Genomic DNA, 19,786 nt, shown 5'->3' with positions numbered 1-19,786 from the left:
CACGGAAAGGAGAGAACGGGCATTATGCTTTCACCTTGTAGTAAATGCTGCGTTCGTGGTCTGGAGAGGGCAGTTGTTTTTAAGGCCTATTCATAGTCTGGATTTTCGGTTGGTGAGGTGACCACCGCTCCGGTGGTGAGGTGACCACCGCTCCGGTGGTGAGGTGACCACCGCTCCGGTGGTGAGGTGACCACCGCTCCGGTGGTGAGGTGACCACCGCTCCGGTGGTGAGGTGACCACCGCTCCGGTGGTGAGGTGACCACCGCTCCGGTGGTGAGGTGACCACCGCTCCGGTGGTGAGGTGACCACCGCTCCGGTGGTGAGCTGACCACCGCTCCGGTGGTGAGCTGACCACCGCTCCGGTGGTGAGCTGACCACCGCTCCGGTGGTGAGCTGACCACCGCTCCGGTGGTGAGGTGACCACCGCTCCGGTGGTGAGCTGACCACCGCTCCGGTGGTGAGCTGACCACCGCTCCGGTGGTGAGCTGACCACCGCTCCGGTGGTGAGCTGACCACCGCTCCGGTGGTGAGCTGACCACCACCGGAGCTGAAATAACGTTGAGCGGTGGTGAGGTAAAAACAGAGAGAAGGGCTGGAGCGGTGGTGGCGGTGGGTTTGCTCTTCACCGCGGCTCGTGACGTCACGTTGTAGTTCGGTGATGGTCACCTCACCACCGAGAATTCAGACTATGAAAGAGCCCCCTGGCCAGCCGGGGCGCCTGATGGAGGGGAAAGGAACTGGTTGGAATAACGTGTTCCTTCCACGCGCTACGTTACGTCCAACCAGGGAAACTCCCCCCTGTCAGGTGTAAAAGGAGCAACTTGGACACTCAGGCATGAAGGAAGCATGAGTTCAAGTCCGTTGCTCTCCCCTTGTCCCCCATATATGGGGACTAGGTTGGTGGTGTGTAGAGCCCAGGATCACATTAGATGATTGACACAGGGGTGAAAAAATGAGTTACAAAATCGTGGGATAAAAAATATATATAAAAAAAAACATGAAAGAGCCTTTACAGACGGGTAAAAGGGCAGGGGGCTGATGAAGCCCCCGTTGATGTCTATGTGTGCACGTGTCACAGGTAGGTACTGATGTCTATGTGTGCACGTGTCACAGGTAGGTACTGATGTCTATGTGTGCACGTGTCACAGGTAGGTACTGATGTCTATGTGTGCACGTGTCACAGGTAGGTACTGATGTCTATGTGTGCACGTGTCACAGGTAGGTACTCGGGGGGGTTTCACTGTTAACGACCAGGTGTAGGTACTCCGGCAGGCCGTCCCCCGGCAGGCTGCTGTTGGTCTCCCGCCGTCGGACTTTGGTGGACAGGGTGTTCCTCTTGTCGAAGCCCTCGCTCCCCGCGCTGCGCTGCTTCTCCAGACTGGACACGATCATCTCCGCCAGGTCCATCTGCAGCCGCTGGAAGTTCTCCCTATATGGAGATTATTTAATTCATTCAGAGTAGACCCCGAGGTCGATTCTATACAAAATGTCTTCTTCTAAATCCTGACGTTTTTTCTGAAAAACCCATGTTTCTGTGTCTCAGTGGTGGTTCTCAGACTATATTTCATGTCAAGGACCCCCAATTAATATATGTAATGAATTGGCTAATCGACCACCATCTGAAAATATGTTGTTTCATGGACCACCCCCCCATTAGTGATGGACTTACGCTGTTGGCGGGTTGGGCAGGTGGTATCCCCTTCCTTTCACCCCTGTTAGCCAGTAGGTCATCTCTTTGCCTTTACCCTGTGGGTCAGATGATAAAGAACGTCACTCAGGGACCTCTAGTACGTTATGCTTGGAATTCATTAATGAAATCATACTAGTATGTGTTTCTAGACCATTTGGGGGCCAGTGTCCCCTTTCCATTTCCCAGCTATACCTTCCTGCATGTCACAGAGCTGAGGGACACTGCTCACCTAATTAAAATGTAAGCTTTATTTTACTTTGTTTTTCTTCTTATTACACGTTAAAGGTACACCAGCTTACCTTGAGGTAAGTCTCTCCTCTGTTTTCATATTCAAATTGGCAGTCTGTCCTCTGGAGGATGTCGATAGTGGAACGGCTGACATGTATCCTCAGGGCTAGAGGGAAGACATGGACTAGATTAATCATATAGTGGACCGGCTGACATGTATCCTCAGGGCTAGAGGGAAGACATGGACTAGATTATTCATGATAGTGGACCGGCTGACATGTATCCTCAGGGCTAGAGGGAAGACATGGACTAGATTAATCATAGACGGTCCCATGGGTATATTACACAGCGTGTGTGTGTGTGTGTGTGTGTGTGTGTGTGTGTGCGTGTGTGTGTGTGTGTGTGCGTGTGTGTGTGTGCGTGGGTGCGTGCGTGCATGTATGTGATGTGTCTTACGTAGGCCCGTGGACTCCATTCGCGAGGCCGTATTGACTGTGTCTCCAAACAGACAATAACGAGGCATCTTGTTTCCTACCACACCTGCAGCGCACGGACCTGAAACAGCAGAACGTTTACATAGAAACGGTCATAATTACCGCCGGTATGTATGTATTTATTTTGTGAATGAAATGACAAAAGACAGACTGACCTATAGAGAACTGTCCTTGTGCTACTCTAGTATATCAGAATACTAGTTAGCCAACATAACTTATACACAAGGTTCCCAAATTGATAAAAAAAACCTGTGCAACATTAAGAGACAATGTTGACGGGCAACACTAGTGCCCAGTGATCTAGAACAGTAAATGTATTATTGCTTGTAGTAATTGTGGCAATCTTGTCATCAATACACATACTGTACACACTGTACATCTCACTTGTGCAATAAATACTGTTAAACTTGAGCAGAAGGTGTGGTCTCTTACTAGTGAACTCCCAATTAACAAGCAAGCTGGTATGGTTTTTAACCATTCTAGCCCTATTTGTGACGTGACAGTGAAAATAGCTGATCTACAAAGCTCAAAACGTATCGCCGGTGCTATAACCAAATGGGCCCTTTATAGATCTTTAACTCCTGAGAGTGAAAAAATGAAACCAACGCTCTCAAGAGTTCAAATGCTGGTCCGTGGCTCAAAAACCCAATAAATAATGTGCCTTGATATGAAAAGGGTTGGAAACCATATTGTCTTTAACCCATTCTGAACGGGAACCCATTTTGGTGTTAGCACTATGTTATGCTTTAGCTATTGAAAAATAGCAGACCTACAAGCTCATAGCGCGCCACCGAGTGGCGCGCTACGAGCTTGTAGGTCTGCTATTTTTGAAAAATCGAAGAACGACTGACATTTTTAGAATCTGATCTCAGGTCAGAATGGGTTCATCAGACCAGTGTGTGTCCAGTGGAAACCTCGTATGAATCTGATCTCAGGTCAGAATGGGTTAAACAAGAGAGCTTTGTTTGGGCCACCTGGTACCTGAGTGCACGCCGATACGGATCCACAGAGGGATGCTAGGCAGGTGCTGCAGCTGGAAGTTCCCTACAAACTCCAGGATGTCCAGGGCCATCTTAGCAATGTCCACCGCGTGCCTGTTCCCGTTGCGATTGGGCAGCCCTGACGCCACCATGTATGCGTCACCTATTGTCTCCACCTGACAGAGAGAGAGAGAGAGAGAGAGAGAGAGAGAGAGAACGGATATCAAGAGGGATTCATGTTTATGAATCAAGTCTTTCTTTCACGAAATGCATCTGGATTTGAGTATTCTGTTTTTTTTTTAATATATATATTTTTTATCCCACGAATTTGTAACCCATTTTTTCACCCCTGTGTCAATCATCTAATGTGATCCTGGGCTCTACACACCCTCCACCAACCTAGTCCCCATATATGGGGGACAAGGAGAGAGCAACGGACTTGCTTCCTTCATGCCTGAGTGTCCAAGTTGCTCCTTTACACCTGACAGGGGGGAGTTTCCCTGGTTGGACGTATAGCGCGTGGAAGGAACACGTTATTCCAACCAGTTCCTTTCCCCTCCATCAGGCGCCCCGGCTGGCCAGGGGGAGGCAGTTTAGAGACCAGGATTACTGCATGTTTCTTGTGAGGGTACCTACCCTATAGGGGACACGGGGAGAACATGTGAGGGTACCTACCCTAGGGGACACGGGGAGAACATGTGAGGGTACCTACCCTAGGGGACACGGGGAGAACATGTGAGGGTACCTACCCTAGGGGACACGGGGAGAACATGTGAGGGTACCTACCCTAGGGGACACGGGGAGAACATGTGAGGGTACCTACCCTAGGGGACACGGGGAGAACATGTGAGGGTACCTACCCTAGGGGACACGGGGAGAACATGCAAACTCCACACAGAAAGGCCCTTTCGCCAACCCCCGCCTTCGGGTATGGGCACTGATGACGCGGAGGAGGAAACACGCCGCCTGCAGCACCCACAGCGTCCCGAGCGGGAATCGAACCCAGGACCTTCTAGCTGTGAGGCGACGGCACTACCGACTGTGGGAATCGAACCCAGGACCTTCTAGCTGTGAGGCGACAGCACTACCAACGTGTTGCTCTGTACCTTGTACACGTCATGGTCGTCCAGGATGCTGTCAAAGTTCTTGTAGATGTCGTTGAGCATGTCCACCACCTCCATGGGCGTGCTGTAGTGACACAGGGTGGTGAAACCCACGATGTCGCTGAAGTAGACCGTCACCTCCTCGAACAGCTCCGGCTCCACGCGACCCGTCTCCTTCAGGGACCGCACCACCGGACTGGACCACCAGGGGGGGTGAAGGGTAACATGGGAGTGAGAAGGGTCGGAAAAGAGAAAGTCACAAAGGGACAGTTTTTTTTTTGTTTTTTTTATATATATTTTTTTTATCCCATGATTTTGCAACCCATTTTTCACCCCTGTGTCAATCATCTAATGTGATCCTGGGCTCTACACACCCTCCACCAACCTAGTCCCCATATATGGGGGACAAGGGGAGACCAACCTAGTCCCCATATATGGGGGACAAGGGGAGACCAACCTAGTCCCCATATATGGGGGACAAGGGGAGACCAACCTAGTCCCCATGTATGGGGGACAAGGGGAGACCAACCTAGTCCCCATATATGGGGGACAAGGGGAGACCAACCTAGTCCCCATATATGGGGGACAAGGGGAGACCAACCTAGTCCCCATATATGGGGGACAAGGGGAGACCAACCTAGTCCCCATATATGGGGGACAAGGGGAGACCAACCTAGTCCCCATATATGGGGGACAAGGGGAGACCAACCTAGTCCCCATATATGGGGGACAAGGGGAGACCAACCTAGTCCCCATGTATGGGGGACATGGGGAGAGCAACGGACTTGAACTCATGCTTCCTTCATGCCCGAGTGTCCAAGTTGCTCCTTTACACCTGACAGGGGGGAGTTTCCCTGGTTGGACGTAGCGCGTGGAAGGAACACGTTATTCCAACCAGTTCCTTTCCCCTCCATCAGGCGCCCCGGCTGGCCAGGGGGAGGCAAAAAGGGACAGTTACAGTTTGCCGTACTACAGTACATTCTGTCAGCACCACAAAATATGGAGAAAACGTAAAGATACTAAAGGGACCGTTTTCACTTTGACAAAAAGGACAGGTGTTCTCGATGAATCTAATTGGTTAAAATGTAGTTTGAACTGACGTTACAATGGGTTTGTAATGTATAAAGGAAGGGTGACAGGGCAGCTCAAATGAATATCATCAAATTACATCTACGTAAATACTGAATTGAGCAACTTAAAAACAGTCTGGGGTGTTCACATAAGCCTGAGTAGAAGATGAAATGAGGTTGGTTGGTTGGTGGGCTATAGGTCATTCTCCTCTGAACCCACCCAGGTGACAGCATGAAGTTGAGTTGGTCAGCTCTGTCTCTCTGTACTGTACTCTGTCTCTCTGTACTGTACTCTGTCTCTCTGTACTGTACTCTGTCTCTCTGTACTGTACTCTGTCTCTCTGTCTACTGTACTCACCCAGGTAACAGCATGAAGTTGAGTTGGTCAGCTCTGTCTCTCTGTACTGTACTCTGTCTCTCTGTACTGTACTCTGTCTCTCTGTCTACTGTACTCACCCAGGTAACAGCATGAAGTTGAGTTGGTCAGCTCTGTCTCTCTGTACTGTACTCTGTCTCTCTGTACTGTACTCTGTCTCTCTGTCTACTGTACTCACCCAGGTAACAGCATGAAGTTGAGTTGGTCAGCTCTGTCTCTCTGTACTGTACTCTGTCTCTCTGTACTGTACTCTGTCTCTCTGTCTACTGTACTCACCCAGGTAACAGCATGAAGTTGAGTTGGTCAGCTCTGTCTCTCTGTACTGTACTCTGTCTCTCTGTACTGTACTCTGTCTCTCTGTCTACTGTACTCACCCAGGTAACAGCATGAAGTTGAGTTGGTCAGCTCTGTCTCTCTGTACTGTACTCTGTCTCTCTGTACTGTACTCTGTCTCTCTGTCTACTGTACTCACCCAGGTAACAGCATGAAGTTGAGTTGGTCAGCTCTGTCTCTCTCTACTTTGTACAGCGAGGTTCTCTCCTCCACCAGGTGCTCCAGGTTCCTGGAGTACATCTGCAGCCGTCGGATCAGGTTGTCCATGTACGTCTCGCTGGCCTGGTTGTGCAGGTTGCTGAGATAAGGGTTAGGGTTAGTGTAATGTATTGGCTTTATTACATATTATGCTATACCAAGGCTCCCCCTGTTGACAACTGTTCATGGTGCATTCCAGCACAACGGCGCATGCGCACCAACCCATGTATGCTCCCGCTTTCATTCAGTAAATAACCCGGCATCTAAACAGAAACACTGTGTCCGTGTCCATTCATAAATACTACAGAACCTGATATATTACAGTTAGGGCTATGGTTATGGTTAGGGTTATGGCCTGGTTGTGCAGGTTGCTGAGATAAGGAGAAACACACACGACACCCCCCAAAAAAACCCATTAGGATTAACACGGAACAATTTAAAACCCATTCTGACCTGAGATCAGATTCTAAAAAGGTCTTCTACATCCTGACAGTTTTCTGAAAAACCATGTTTCTATGTCGGTGGTTCTTCGATAGCAGACCTACAAGCTCGTAGCGCACCACTCGGTGGCGCGCTATGAGCTTGTAGATCTGCTATTTTTCAATAGCTAAAGCATGACATGATGCTAACACCAAAAAGGGGTTCCCACCCCATCCCATTTAGACCGATTCTAAAAAATTCTAAATCATGACAGTTTTCACAAAAACCCATGTTTCCAATTGTCAGTCGTTCTCAACCTTTTTCACGTCAAGGACCCCCAGAATTATCTGTATTTGACCGTGGACCCCCCATCTGAAAATATGTTGTTCATGCAGTGACTCCCCAGAAGCAAAGATTTTAGTTAAAACGTTCACTCTGAAAGAAAAATATAGCCGACCTACAAGCTTGTAGCGCGGCACTCGGTGCCGCGCTACGAGCTTGTAGATCTGCTATTTCTCAATAGCTAAAGTATAACGTAATACTTCAAACACCAAAAAGGTGTTCCAGCCCAGGCCAGAATGGGTTAAAGCACATTCAAGTTCCCAGAGATGATGAGCGTTGCATGTTCAGTTCTCTATCGTGTTCGAGACTGGCTCTCCACTACATATTGTTCAATATGTACGGGAACTGACCCCACGGGGCAGTGTACATGGATATCTCTTTAAGACACATCCTCTACGGTGGCCCTGCCCAGATGCCAATCAGCGGGCTATTTAAGCCCCATCTGTGCAGAGCCACTTCGATCAGTTATATAATACAGTATAATTATTTCTGAACGGAAATATTATATTGAACTGACAGCAAGGCACGATTCAAGCATTTTGGGCAGACTGTAGCAACTGAGGCCGTCGGGCTAGCGCAGGGGTGCCCAAAAGGTGTATCGTGATCTACCAGTAGATCACAAAGGCTGTGGAGGTAGACCACATCACATGACATGACCCTAAAAAATAAATAGTATATATTTTTTGGCTGTCTTTTTTATCTGCCACTGTAATTAAGGTGCCACTTGATTGATTGACATGCATCAAAAAGGGGCCTGTCTGCTCAAACCCACAATGTAATACTACAGAAGTCAATAGCATCATAAAGTTATATTATATATTAAAAACCCTACCAGTTCTATTTCCTCCCGTTTATTCCCCATGTGTGCCGCTAATATAGGCTGCATTTTGAAACAATTTTGAGCAATGGTATAGTACTTTTTTGGTGGATCTTGTTAAGCTGGTCATTTTTAAAGTAGCTCGCAAGTCAAAAAAAAGTGTGGGCACCCTGCCCTGGGCTAGGGAGTCGAACCCGCGGCACACAGTCCAGCTGGCTATTGATAGTTTAAGTGAAGATTGACAGGAAAGACGGAGAGAGAGAGAGAGAGAGAGAGAGAGAGAGAGAGAGAGAGAGAGACGGTGGGAGACATGCAGCAAAGGTCGTCATGCGCGGGACTTGAACACGCGTCAGGCCAGAGCCTATATATTATATGTGGCATGTGCCTGGAATTGTTTACAGTATTACTGTACATACCTGAATATTTTTCCAAGAATGCCCTCTATCTTTTTGAAATCCGGCCTCCGCTCTGGGTCCTCATCCCAGAAGTTCTTAATCAACATGAACAGCTGTATACATTTAAACATGCGCACACACACACGCACACACACACACACACACACACACACACACACACACACACACACACACACACACACACACACACACACACTCAATAACTTGTGTTAGGGTTATAGTGAAATTAACCCTGTGACGTACGGTCCATTTTGCATGATTTAGGCACACAATCAGAGTTTAGATTATTTTATTTGCTCCGTCACAATATAAGAATATAGATGAGGATTGCCTTTTATTACCTCTATCTCTGTCTCCGATACGGTCTCGAGGTTCAGGTCTGGCCTGAAGACAGTCAGGCCGCTTGGATTCTCCACTCTGTGCATCTTCTCTGAGGCAGAGGATTCAAAATGTACATAGATATTGTAAACATATTTCCGGGCCAGCAGGAGGTGCTTTTGGGTAACATTTTAGTCTCTACTAGGCAATGAAGTCATTATAGGCTCAGATGCCTGAAGGAGGTCTGGACCAAAACGCTGCCTGATAAAAGTGTTCATGTTGGCTGAACATGGGGCGCCTGATGGAGGGGAGAGGAACTGGTCTCTAAACTGCCTCCCCCTGGCCAGCCGGGGCGCCTGATGGAGGGGAAAAGGAACTGGTCTCTAAACTGCCTCCCCCTGGCCAGCCGGGGCGCCTGATGGAGGGGAAAGGAACTGGTCTCTAAACTACCTCCCCCTGGCCAGCCGGGGCGCCTGATGGAGGGGAGAGGAACTGGTCTCTAAACTACCTCCCCCTGGCCAGCCGGGGCGCCTGATGGAGGGGAAAGGAACTGGTCGGAAATAACGTGTTTCTTCCACGCACTACGTCCAGCCGGAGAAACCCCCCCCCCTGTCAGGTGAAAAGAAGCAGCTTGGACTCCTCATGCATAGAAGGAAGCATGAGGTCAGTCCAGTTTTGGAGATGTGGCTATTATAGAGTAATGTCTTGCAGAAAACAGTGAGTTGAGAAAACAGGCTTGAAGTTGAAAGGTTCACTCCTGTAGTCTCTAACATTACACCTAGCTACATGTTTTAGCATTTGTTTCATATTTACATGTCGATTTCAGCTCTGACACTTATTTCAGACATGCTCTAGTATGTGAAGAGTCTGCCTGTGCTATTAACTCATTCTGGGCGGGAACCCCTTTTGGTATTTTATGCATTATAAATAATGTAGCTATTGAAAAATAGCAGACCTACAAGCTCATAGCGCAGCACTCGGTGCCGTGCTTACGAGCTTGTAGGTCTGCTATTTTTGAAAAATCGTGAAAATGCGGCACAAATATTTTAATATATATGCTTTCTGAGCAAATGTTTTTAACTCGAAGTTAGGTCCCGACATTTTTTTAAGTTAGTTCCCGACAGCAGAGATAACTAGAACTGCACTCTGCCGAGTGCATACTTGCTTGTTGCTTACTGCCAACTAGTGCGCAAGAGCAAGTACTTTCGACCGCTGTAAACTGTCACATTTCAGTATCTCTGTGAAGGAACGTTTGAAATGTATAATCATTACGTGTAACTATATATTTGCTACCTACCTACTTTTTTACAGAAAAATAAATCATTGATATGTGACTCTCTCTGGTTTGCTGGGACCAGATTACACAGATGTCCATTTTTCTTACGTCATCATTGAGAGCTAGTCATACATATACACACCACGTACTCTGGTATACATACGTGTACATATACATATACTATATAGAGTATGTAGTTGTAATTTGATTAGCAGTATACTGTGGTTACTTGGTGCCAAAAAGTGACAGCCGTCAACCATTTTTTTGTGTATGCAAATCTGTGCCTGGTTTGCTGGGACCAGATTACACAGATGACCATTTGTGTAATCTGGTCCCAGCAAACCAGGCACAGATTTGCTTACACAGAAAAAGGTTGACGGCTGTCACGTTGAAGAGACCGGGCGAAATTATTACTTGCACGCTCTGCTTGCGCAAGTAATGATCTTGGACCATTATTATTATTATTATTATTAATGATTAATTATCTTGGATGTCAGCCAGGCCTACCTGTATGATCCGAGCACATCTGAGTGTAGAACGGGCCCCGCCTCAACACGATCTCATGAGCGATGATGGCGTAGCTGTAGACGTCGCCTTTCTGAGACACGCCCTGCGTACGGAGATGCTCCGGGGCTGTCCACAGGTCTAGGAGAGGACAGGACAGGACAGGACATACAAAATGAGTGGACAATAAAACAATAGTGTTGAAAGAGTGTTGAAATGGAACCAAAAGGACCCCTGTACTGTACACTCTAAGACTTATGGGTGGTCCTGGCAATAATTAACATTTGGACTATAGTCACTATAGTTGGACTCCTAATAAATAAATATGCCATAGTGTCGTACTACGGTAAATAATATTCTGAAGAAAACCTGGATACTTGACATTCAGTAATTTTGGTCTTATTTGGTCAAAATAAGAACATTATTATGGTGTGTAAAAAAATACAATTTGTCACGGGCAAGACCAAGAGTAATTAATAGACTATATTACAGATAATTGGATCATTGCAAATGTGGCACAATTTGTCTCTGGCTCTCTCACTTTTAGGATCAACAGGACACGGGAACCCCTTTTGGTGTTTTAAGCGTTATGTTATACTTTAGATATTGAAAATAGCAGATCTACAAGCTCGTAGCACGGCACAGAGTGCCGGCGCGATACGAGCTTGTAGATCTGCTTTTTTTTTTATATCGTGAAAATGTGGCACAAATCTTTGAATATATATTCTTTCAGAGTGAACGATTTTAACTGAAATCCTTGCTTCTTGGGGGGTCCCTGGAACAGCATATTTTCAGATGGGGGGGGTCGGCTGCCACATGTACATATAATTTCTGGGGTCCTTGACATGAAATAGTTTGAGAACCACTGACATGTTTCAGAAAACAGTCAGGATTTATTTTATCTAGAAGACATTATTTAGAATCTGGTCTCAGGTGTGTAAACCTCACCCTTGCTGGGACCGAGGATAGTGTTCCAGCCAAAGTCCGTGATCTTCACAACCATGCGGCTGTCCACCACACAGTTGGTGGATTTCAGGCGACCGTGGGCCTGGATGTTACTGGAGTGGAGATATGACATGCCCTGTGAAGAAACCTGGATGTTACTGGAGTGGAGATATGACATGCCCTGTGAAGAAACCTGGATGTGACTGGAGTGGCGATATGACATGCCCTGTGAAGAAACCTGGGTGTTACTGGAGTGGAGATATGACATGCCCTGTGAAGAAACCTGGATGTTACTGGAGTGGAGATGTGACATGCCCTGTGAAGAAACCTGGATGTTACTGGAGTGGAGATGTGACATGCCCTGTGAAGAAACCTGGGTGTTACTGGAGTGGAGATATGACATGCCCTGTGAAGAAACCATGGATGTTACTGGAGTGGAGATATGACATGCCCTGTGAAGAAACCATGGATGTTACTGGAGTGGAGATATGACATGCCCTGTGAAGAAACCTGGATGTTACTGGAGTGGAGATGTGACATGCCCTGTGAAGAAACCTGGATGTGACTGGAGTGGAGATGTGACATGCCCTGTGAAGAAACCTGGATGTGACTGGAGTGGAGATATGACATGCCCTGTGAAGAAACCTGGATGTTACTGGAGTGGAGATGTGACATGCCCTGTGAAGAAACCTGGATGTGACTGGAGTGGAGATGTGACATGCCCTGTGAAGAAACCTGGATGTTACTGGAGTGGAGATATGACATGCCCTGTGAAGAAACCTGGATGTTACTGGAGTGGAGATGTGACATGCCCTGTGAAGAAACCTGGATGTTACTGGAGTGGAGATATGACATGCCCTGTGAAGAAACCTGGATGTTACTGGAGTGGAGATATGACATGCCCTGTGAAGAAACCTGGATGAAATCACTGAATATACCTTTACAAGATGTGTATCAAATGGGGGTCTGCGGCCGAATGCATATCAAACTGCATGGGAGCTAGGGGGGGCCTTTGAGATTGAGAAAAGGCGGTGTACAGTACAGTACAGTGTACTATTAGCAACATTTACAGTAAATAGAAGTACCTTTGCTATATCATACATGACTGATATCTTGAACTCCAAGTCCATGAAAGCTTCATCGGGGTAGGAGATTTTATCTCCGAGAACATGCTGTGGATGAAAATGAGATAAATATTACACAAGTGGTCACTTTCTATACAACACATATTGTACATGACAGACAAGACATTGTCTTGTAAAATTAAGACTTACAGTAGGTTTATTAGTGGGCCTCAAATACAGGAGCATTCTACTGGAAATGTTGTCTTTATTTTTTTTGCATTGGGGCGGCTAACACTTCAAAAATGTGGTTTCAGTAACAGATTAAATATACGTCATATTTTAGTCATCAACTGTCTGTGAGTCTGTCCATTGAAATGGGGGCATTAGACATGGGCTTCTACCTACGTATACCTCCTTTTGCATACGGCAATAAATCCTCCCCTCCACCCCCAACATAGTAGAGTTCCATACTAAATAATCTTACATTATTGCGAACGCAGTGATTGCGAACGCAGTGAGCACTTACTATGAGACCTAGCAGATCATGTCTGTCTGTGTGTCTGTCTGTCTGTCTGTCTGGCTTTTGTGCCCATATATGGAGCTGAGTGATTTGTTTGTGATTGATGCAAGTGTCTGTCCCGCTGTTACGTCACCATGACTCAGCCATAACCATATAAGGAGTCCCCAAAGCAGCTATACGTCCAAAACCCAAATATGTACGAGCTGCGTTCGCTTCCCGCGCTTGCGCGTCTTACTTGTTGGGAAAGTATATATGCACATAAAGCACAATGACAGGACTGCTATTGTGAAAAGTCAGACGACAATGAGTGATCACTCACCCTAAGGGAGCCTCTCTGAGTGATCACTTACCCTAAGGGAGCCTCTCTGAGTGATCACTTACCCTAAGGGAGCCTCTCTGAGTGAACACAACCACCCTAAAGACTAATCATTGTGTATATTCCTGCACTATACCTGCATCGAGTTATCTTGGTACACAGAAGTTGATCTATTGAAGATTCTGACCTTCAAAGTACATAATTTTTGTTTTGATTGTATTGCTGTATTGTTGTTTTGTTCTTTCTGCTTTGGCAATGTAAACGTATGTTTTCTCATGCCAATAAAGCCCTTTGAATTGAATTGAATTGAGTGATGACTCACCCTAAGGGAGCCTCTCTGAGTGATCACTTACCCTAAGGGAGCCTCTCTGAGTGATCACTTACCCTAAGGGAGCCTCTCTGAGTGATCACTTACCCTAAGGGAGCCTCTCTGAGTGATCACTTACCCTAAGGGAGCCTCTCTGAGTGATCACTTACCCTAAGGGAGCCTCTCTGAGTGATCACTCACCCTAAGGGAGCCTCTCTGAGTGATCACTTACCCTAAGGGAGCCTCTCTGAGTGATCACTTACCCTAAGGGAGCCTCTCTGAGTGATCACTTACCCTAAGGGAGCCTCTCTCGCAGAGCTCAAACACTCCGTACACGCCGTATTCATACTTCACAGTGCCGTAGAACTTGGTCAGGTTGTAGTAGTCGATGCGCATCAGCTGAAATAAGAGCAGGAATGTTGGAGAACGGATGAGTGGGGGGGCAAGTTCTCATAAACAGGGACGTGCACACATAGACATCAAAGGGTGGGGGGGGGCTTCGATCAGCCCCTGCCCTTTCATACCCCGTCTGTAAAACAACTTCCCTTTCCAGACCACGAATGCAGCATTTACTTATTATTTTACTACGGTGAAATAAATGAAAATGCTACTCCTTTCCATGCCATGCTGGAAGGCATGCGTTCAGGAGAATTCTCCTGAACGTGAACACAGTATTTTTGCGTTGAACAAATTTGTTTAGAAATCAATGTCGTTACACACACCGCATCTCCACTAGCTAAAGAGTGCTGGGTTGTGCCCCGGAAATAGCTGATCTACAAGCTTTCAACGCATCGCAGCGCGACGCGTTGTGAGCTTGTAGAGCAGCTATTTTCTCTATTTTTGTTAAAAAGTTCCCTCTTAGCCCTCATAAACATCATCCCCTTCCCCTTTCCCCAAGAGGACCACAATGGAAACAAGCTTTCTTGTGAATTTATCCTTTTGAAATATATTTTCAATAAAGTATTCAATCAATCAATCAATCCCTCCCTGATGTATTTTATTTGGAAAATAAGTAAAACATAGCAGATCTACAAGTTCGATGCCACATCGTTAATCGTCTCTTTTTGCTATTTTCACACCACATACATACAGTACTGTAGTTGTACAACAAGTATACAGTAGATACCGTAGTGTATAGGCTCATTCATTTATCTCTGAGATTATAAATAATATTTATAGATTGTAATGTTCATAATATTATAAATCTAACAATTATTATTATTTATTTTTTTACCTCTGAGAGATATAGCTATTACGTTTAAGTAGGAGACATGCCCAGCTGCCCTCTCAATTTTATACAAATATATAATATATACAAACATACAGAAAACCAGAGGAGAATTTATAAAAGGACAATGTTTTTAGTCCATGAGCCAGAGCTCCAAAATTGGTGGCAAAAACTAGACCTATATATTAAATTGTTTATAGGATCAATACAATAAATGTAATACATGATAACCCTTCCACAGTATAGCTTTTTCATATTTTCGATTATTTTGCATATTTTCCTACACAATGCCTAAATTGCATATTTAAAAATGTAAAATTAGTAATACAATAAATCATTGTCTTCGTGTAAGTACTCAATTGGGGAAGTTTCATGGTGATAACAATCTAATATAGGTATGGTTTTGCTCCACTCAATTCATAATTAACTTTCCAATTTTGGAGCTCTGGCTCATGGACTAAAAACCAAAAAGAACTGAACCGGTTCCCACTGGGAACCAACCGGTGGAAAAGAACTGAACCGGTTCCCACTGGGAACCAACCGGTGGAAAAGAACTGAACCGGTTCCCACTGGGAACCAACCGGTGGAAAAGAACTGACCCGGTTCCCATTGGGAACCAACCGGTGGAAAAGAACTGACCCGGTTCCCATTGGGAACCAACCGGTGGAAAAGAACTGAAACGGTTCCCACTGGGAACCAACCGGTGGAAAAGGGGCCTGTGTGTTATCCAGTGATAAACTCGTTTACCCCCAGTCTGTAGGACCAAGTCCTATAAATCTCATTTGACAGGGAGAAGATAACAGATTCCTAAACCTGCCAACAACAAAACACAAACTCTAACAACTAGCTAAACCCTGAGCAGTTAAAAAGGTACGATAAGCAAACTGGTGGCTACACATTATATTAGGCAATGATATTATGTCTCAATGGAGTTGTTGTAACAGACTTGCGTAACGTTTGACAGAGCGGTAATCTGAATAAGGGCTGGGAGGGCATACTAATAAGGGGTGATTTTGCTCATTGGTTTGCTCGTTACGAAATCTACATCCTATAATTTTAAATATAAAATGTCTTTCTGTTTTTATTTGATGGAACGTAGGAAAGATGAGAGGGAGGCCTCAAAATGTCCACCAGTGTGCCCATCCCCTAGCACTCCAAGGTAACATAAATTATGTCTGAATGACCCGTCGCCCATCTCATCAGCAAATGAGGGGCTGATGAGAGATTACATCTGTTCGTTCCACACATTCACATCAACGCTCTCAACAAGACCAGCTCACTACGTGTCGCGCTGTGAGCTTGTAGATCTGCCATGTTCGCTATTTTTGTTCAAAACCAAGCTATGACGATGACAAAAAACCAACACTAAATGTATTGACAATTCGTCAACGAATAAAAACTAGACTAAAATGTCAGGAAGGGACTAGTGGACAAGAGATCCAGTACAAGTAATTGTACACTTGGTTGCATGCTGAAAATAGCCGATCTACAAGCTCATAACGCGTCGCAGCACGACGCGCTGTGAGCTTGTAGATCGGCTATTTTCAGCAAGTGTAAAATGAGCCATTACGACTGCATCAAGGCCCGCCAAAATACATTTTAGTCGACTAAGTCAACTGTAGATTTAGTCGACTAAAACTAGACTAACACTAAAACATTCCATGCGACTAAAACGACGTGAAAACTATTCAAAAGACTATATGACTAAAACTAAAATCAAAATTTGCTGCCAAAAACAACACTGTTTCACACTGCTAGTGATACCGTACAGTACAGTACAGTATGTTGATATCTAATGTGTGTCTTGTTAGTTTCTCTCTTTCTACCTTTCTCGAAACGGCAACGATGGAGCTTCTATACACCCGACTGTAAAACTGTAGATATTCTGGTGCTTGGTAGGAATCATGGTGGGCCGACAGCATTCTAGCCGACGGGGCAACGATCCTATCCGCAGCGGGGGGACATTCGCTGCGATGCGAAAAAGCGATGGTCCGACATGCGCTGCTCCCGTGCTTGCGGTTAGGGTTAGGTTAGGATTGAGGTTTCGGATCAATATGCTGTCGGAAAAAAGACCTGCACCCGGTCAAAGTGGGTTCTAATACTTTATGAATTAAAGGAGCATTCAGTGATTTTGGTGATTTGGAAAAGCCCCGGTCCGCCCCGGTAACAAGATGTGCACATGCACGCAACTACAGTACACACACACACACACACACCAAGGCCCGCCCCCGCTCGATCCTGATTGGATGAAGGTTGGGACCACCTAGCCCAAAACGAAACCTATACGGTTTTTTGACCCCCAGGGGTTAACTGGGGACATGGAGGAACTCCTTATATGGTCAGCACACTCTATAGTAGGGACTATAGGGAGGATTATCACAACAAAACAAAACTAAAAGTGATATTTGAATTAAGTGAAATCACTGAATACACCTTTAACCCATTCTGACCTGAGATCAGATTCATACGAGGTTTCCACTGGACACACACTGGTCTGATTAACCCATTCTGACCTGAGATCAGATTCATACGAGGTTTCCACTGGACACACACTGGTCTGATTAACCCATTCTGACCTGAGATCAGATTCTAAAAATGTCAGTCGTTCTTCGATTTTTCAAAAATAGCAGACCTACAAGCTCGTAGCGCGCCACTCGGTGGCGCGCTACGAGCTTGTAGGTCTGCTATTTTTCAATAGCTAAAGCATAACATGATGCTAACACCGAAATGGGTTCCCGGTCAGAATGGGTTAAACAGTACTCCAAAGAATAACTAGTCACAACTGAAACAGGTCTTACCGCATTGAGTTCAATCTTCTGGCTCTCGTCGAAGTTTCCATCTGTGAGTTTCAACTCTTTCAATATCACGGGCTAAAAAGGATACAGAGAGATACAGAACATTACATTACATTACGTGCATATCAGTTTTCTTTGTGTAAATCTTACAAATCATCATCAATCATATTTTGTACCTTTTTGTCATAGCGCCCTCGGTGCATGTGATAAATGCTGTCCTTCCTCTCATCCTCAATCTGACGCGCACGCGCACACACACACACACACACACACGCACACACACACACACACACACACACACACACACACACACACACACACACACACACACACACACACACACACACACACACACACACACACACACACACACACACACACACACACACACACACACACACACACACACACACACACACACACACACACACACACACACACACACACACACACACACGCACACACACACACACACACGCGCGGACACATGACTTATTTATTATTTGTGCATACATTTAACAAGACATTCTTGAACACAAACAATAATGCACAAGCTTGAGAGCATTCTGAACAACATTCAGTCTCGGTTCATGGATACAGGAGGCATGGTCTGTTCTCCTCCATATTTTTCTAAATGTGGATTCAGTCGACTAAAATCGTATGATATTTACTCGAGTAAAACTAGGCTAGGCTAACACGACAACATTCCATGGGTGACTAAAATCTCACCACACTTACACCCTATATCTGACCCATCTGTAAAGCTTATCTTCACCACCATCCTCTCACGGATTCTCACCTGAACTTCCATCTATATCTCAGCCTGCGTCAAACCTGCCCGAAGCTGTTCTGACATGAGTAGCGGTGGCCGAACGGTTTGCGGAGCGGTCTTGATATAGGAAGGTCGCTATAGTTCGTATCCTCGGACCGGCACGTTAAAATGACCACCGCTGAAGTGCCCTTGAGCAAGGCATTGAACCTCTACCATGAAATGTTCTATGAGCAGGGCCTGGCTGTAAACAAGTTCTTGAGCTTAGTCCAGTTACCCTGCAGGGTAAACATGGTAACTTGGTAACTTTTTGCTTTGCGTTTGTGGAGAGCCTCTGTTTGAGTCGTGTGATATAATTCATACCTTCAGGGACACTTCCTTCTCATCCAGTGGTCCAATCAGGTCCGGGTTGAGGTGGGACCATTTCTTCTGGCTGCGACGCTCTTTTCTGTTCTGTCTGACATTAAATCCCCCCCAAACACACACACACACACTGTGTTACCTTTTCTTACCTCCTTTGGTTGTGAATTATAATAACGTTATATAAAATAAATTATATTATATCTGATGAGAGCATTATATTAGGCCATCAATCTAAGCTAAAAGAAATTGCAATAGTAATCATTAGAAGGATTTTTATGATCCTTATATAGGGTCATCCAAATAACATATAATGAATATTATATATATTTTGGATCATGGTAAATTCAGGGATACCATTACCTGACCTCAAAATAAATAAATAAAATCTTCTAAATCCTCCAGTTTTCTGAAATAAATATTTTCACGAATTTTCTAAGTGGCGCGCTATGAGCTTGTGTAGATCTGCTATTTTTCAATAGCTAAATTATAACATAATGTTTAAAACACCAAAAGGGGTTCCCGCCCCAGAATGGGTTAAAACCCTATAAAGAAGCATCTAATGTGTCAAACTAGGGGTTTTCATGATTCTGAATCCATGCCAAGCATTAGTTTTGCCCAAAAAAAACACTCATTGGGCTAAAAACGGCCATAATTAAGGATCATAAAAAAACGATTACTATTGCAATTTCCTTTGGGTCAAATCTTAGATTGACTGGTCTATCAATTACCATTGACTTCATAATGAGTGCATGACGGTGTTTATATTCTTTATAATGAATGTTTAACGGTGTTTACCTGTAGAAGATCAGAGCGATGGCGGTCACGACCGCCACACTCACACTCAAAACTATCACAATGATATCCTGGGTACTAAGGTCTGGAAAAGCAACGCATGCACACACAAACACACACAC

General features: G+C 45.4%; 1 protein-coding gene across 1 annotated transcript; it reads right to left on the bottom strand.

Moving 5' to 3' along the window:
* Nucleotides 1–1,212: 1,212 nt before the first annotated feature.
* LOC308312138 (guanylyl cyclase C-like) lies at nucleotides 1,213–19,744 on the bottom strand (the record flags this gene model as incomplete). Its single annotated transcript, XM_080794530.1, has 17 exons — nucleotides 1,213–1,429; nucleotides 1,670–1,746; nucleotides 1,990–2,084; nucleotides 2,375–2,473; nucleotides 3,394–3,568; nucleotides 4,499–4,691; nucleotides 6,414–6,572; nucleotides 8,468–8,559; nucleotides 8,809–8,897; nucleotides 10,569–10,706; nucleotides 11,514–11,646; nucleotides 12,596–12,682; nucleotides 14,012–14,116; nucleotides 17,744–17,815; nucleotides 17,917–17,976; nucleotides 18,873–18,966; nucleotides 19,668–19,744. Coding segments are annotated over 17 exons (1,962 nt in total), but the record flags the coding sequence as incomplete, so codon positions are not given.
* Nucleotides 19,745–19,786: the final 42 nt, after the last annotated feature.

Source organism: Protomyctophum bolini (genome assembly GCF_963924005.1).
Source record: "Protomyctophum bolini genome assembly, contig: SCAFFOLD_591, whole genome shotgun sequence".
In the NCBI taxonomy this organism is placed as follows: Eukaryota; Metazoa; Chordata; class Actinopteri; order Myctophiformes; family Myctophidae; genus Protomyctophum; species Protomyctophum bolini.
The sequence above is the reverse complement of the archived record's forward strand: the minus strand, read 5'-3'. Positions and strand labels throughout refer to the sequence as shown.